Below are 1840 nucleotides of genomic sequence, written 5' to 3'. Positions count from 1 at the left end.
TTTTATTTTATTATTTTATTTTATTTTATTTTATTTTATTTTAGATTGGACACATTTGAATGCCCAAATTGTTAACTAGTGAATTCAGTATATAACCTTATTCTCACGTTTTCTTTGCAGTTTGGAAAATCCAGATATGGAGATTGTGACCCAATTTGATGACCAGCAATATCACATGGACAAAACTAGCGACTACCTACTGTCATCTCTCAGGTAAATCCTTTTCTATCAACATAAGCACATTCAGCGCATGCTTTTGCTTCAACGAACATAAAATATCCAGCTTTGAGGCTAAACAATGTGTCATTTTCATTTGCAGGAAGGTGGTTGAAGAAAACCTCGTGACAGCCTCACGATCGGCTTCAACCAAGAAGAAATCCAGACTCAGGAATCTCTTGATCAGTTAGAGAGAGAGATGAGGTGACGGAGCGCCTGAACAAACCCAGTCCTGGATGAAGGGGATCTGCCTCGTGAGACAGACAGAGCTGAAGTGCTGAAGAACAAAGCCTCAGTTACATCAGTTCAAGAGGAGCAGAAACGTCTGTTCGCCAGAGTAAAAGATGATTTAGTTGGTGAAAAGAAGAACAGATCACCTGCTGCACCAGTGAAATGGTGATATTTCCAAAAACAGTAGAAGTACTGTAAACATAGTTTAACATTACCATCTGAGAAGACATGCAGGTTAGGGTGGAAAAGATGAGAGAAATTAAAAATAAACCCCCTTTACCCTCTGCCTGAAAGACTTTAGATACTGTATAATCTCTATTATTGACACGGAATATTTTATTTATTTTTATTTATTAGGTTTTCTCTGTATCAGAGCTTCATTTTATTATTTATTTATTTATTTAACTTTTATTTGGAAATGAATGTGTCTGATGCTTTCTATGATCAGCATGCTCAAGAAATTGTCTAAATGTTAAAAAAAACTGAAAAGGAAAAAAAGTTCTAGACATGAGGAATGTTTATCTGTTTTCTATTTTATGACTCTTCCTTCCCTCCATTTTTCCTCCAGTGAAGCCGGAAGTATCTATTGCATACTTTCAGTGGAGTGTTTTTATTGTTCGGATACCAGCAGGTTTCAGTAGCTCAAAGCTTGCCAGAAAATGCTGTTATTGTTCTCCTAAAGTACAAACGGGCTGCTACTGTCTGTCGGCTCCATTATAGAAACACTGTAGTGATATGTAGAGTTCCCAATACTGCCTCAGTTAAGTGCAATCTGTTCATGACTACCTGTGTAAACTTAATTGTACATCCAGAGTTTGGACTATTGTCATATATGCATTTAATTATGCTGTACCTGTTCTTGTTTTCTTCCTGTGACGAAAAGGACTATTAGTTACTCACAGATACTTGAATGTTTAATCTCGAATTGCTAACGTCCAGCGGTCAGTTTGTTAATTTAATTTATTTAATGAAATCTATTTTTGTATTATTGTATCTATTAATAAACAAATAATATACTACCGGATACCAAAGAAGTCTTTGTTAAATTACTTAACAGTTTTTGGTACTACATGGTCGTTGACTCAATCATGTTCAGATGAGTAAAATAAATATCACATTACGCTTCTTGTTAAACATTAAACTCCTCAGCAATATAAATCAACAGTACATTACACTTTACAAACCAACAACAAAACCAAATCTAACACAATCCCATAATGAGCAACGACGAATGCATAATTTGTTTGATCCACTGTGTGGGCTGTAAATGTATGAGCAATACACTTTCGAATATGAAGGCGCTGTGTGCTCTATTAAGTGTTTTCTGGGGTGTGTAAAAAATTATGTGTTATTATTAATGTCACCAAAATCACATAAGGCACATTTATGGAAC

At 35.1% G+C, this 1840-nt stretch overlaps 1 protein-coding gene across 1 annotated transcript in view; it reads left to right on the top strand.

Annotated features, from left to right (window-relative positions):
• LOC107689568 (endothelin-2-like) overlaps positions 1 to 772 on the top strand; it is a 3160-nt gene extending 2388 nt beyond the window's left edge. The window contains exons 4-5 of the mRNA XM_016487590.1: positions 121 to 213; positions 320 to 772. Coding sequence (XP_016343076.1) covers positions 121 to 213; positions 320 to 407 — 181 coding nt within the window. The 3' untranslated portion in view covers positions 408 to 772. The remainder of the gene's footprint in view (positions 1 to 120; positions 214 to 319) is intronic.
• Positions 773 to 1840: the final 1068 nt, after the last annotated feature.

The sequence above is a fragment of the Sinocyclocheilus anshuiensis genome, unplaced genomic scaffold (assembly GCF_001515605.1).
Source record: "Sinocyclocheilus anshuiensis isolate Anshui unplaced genomic scaffold, SAMN03320099.WGS_v1.1 scaffold369, whole genome shotgun sequence".
NCBI classification, from domain to species: domain Eukaryota; kingdom Metazoa; phylum Chordata; class Actinopteri; order Cypriniformes; family Cyprinidae; genus Sinocyclocheilus; species Sinocyclocheilus anshuiensis.
Note: the sequence above shows the minus strand (reverse complement) of the source record. Positions and strands in the feature narration are given on the sequence as shown.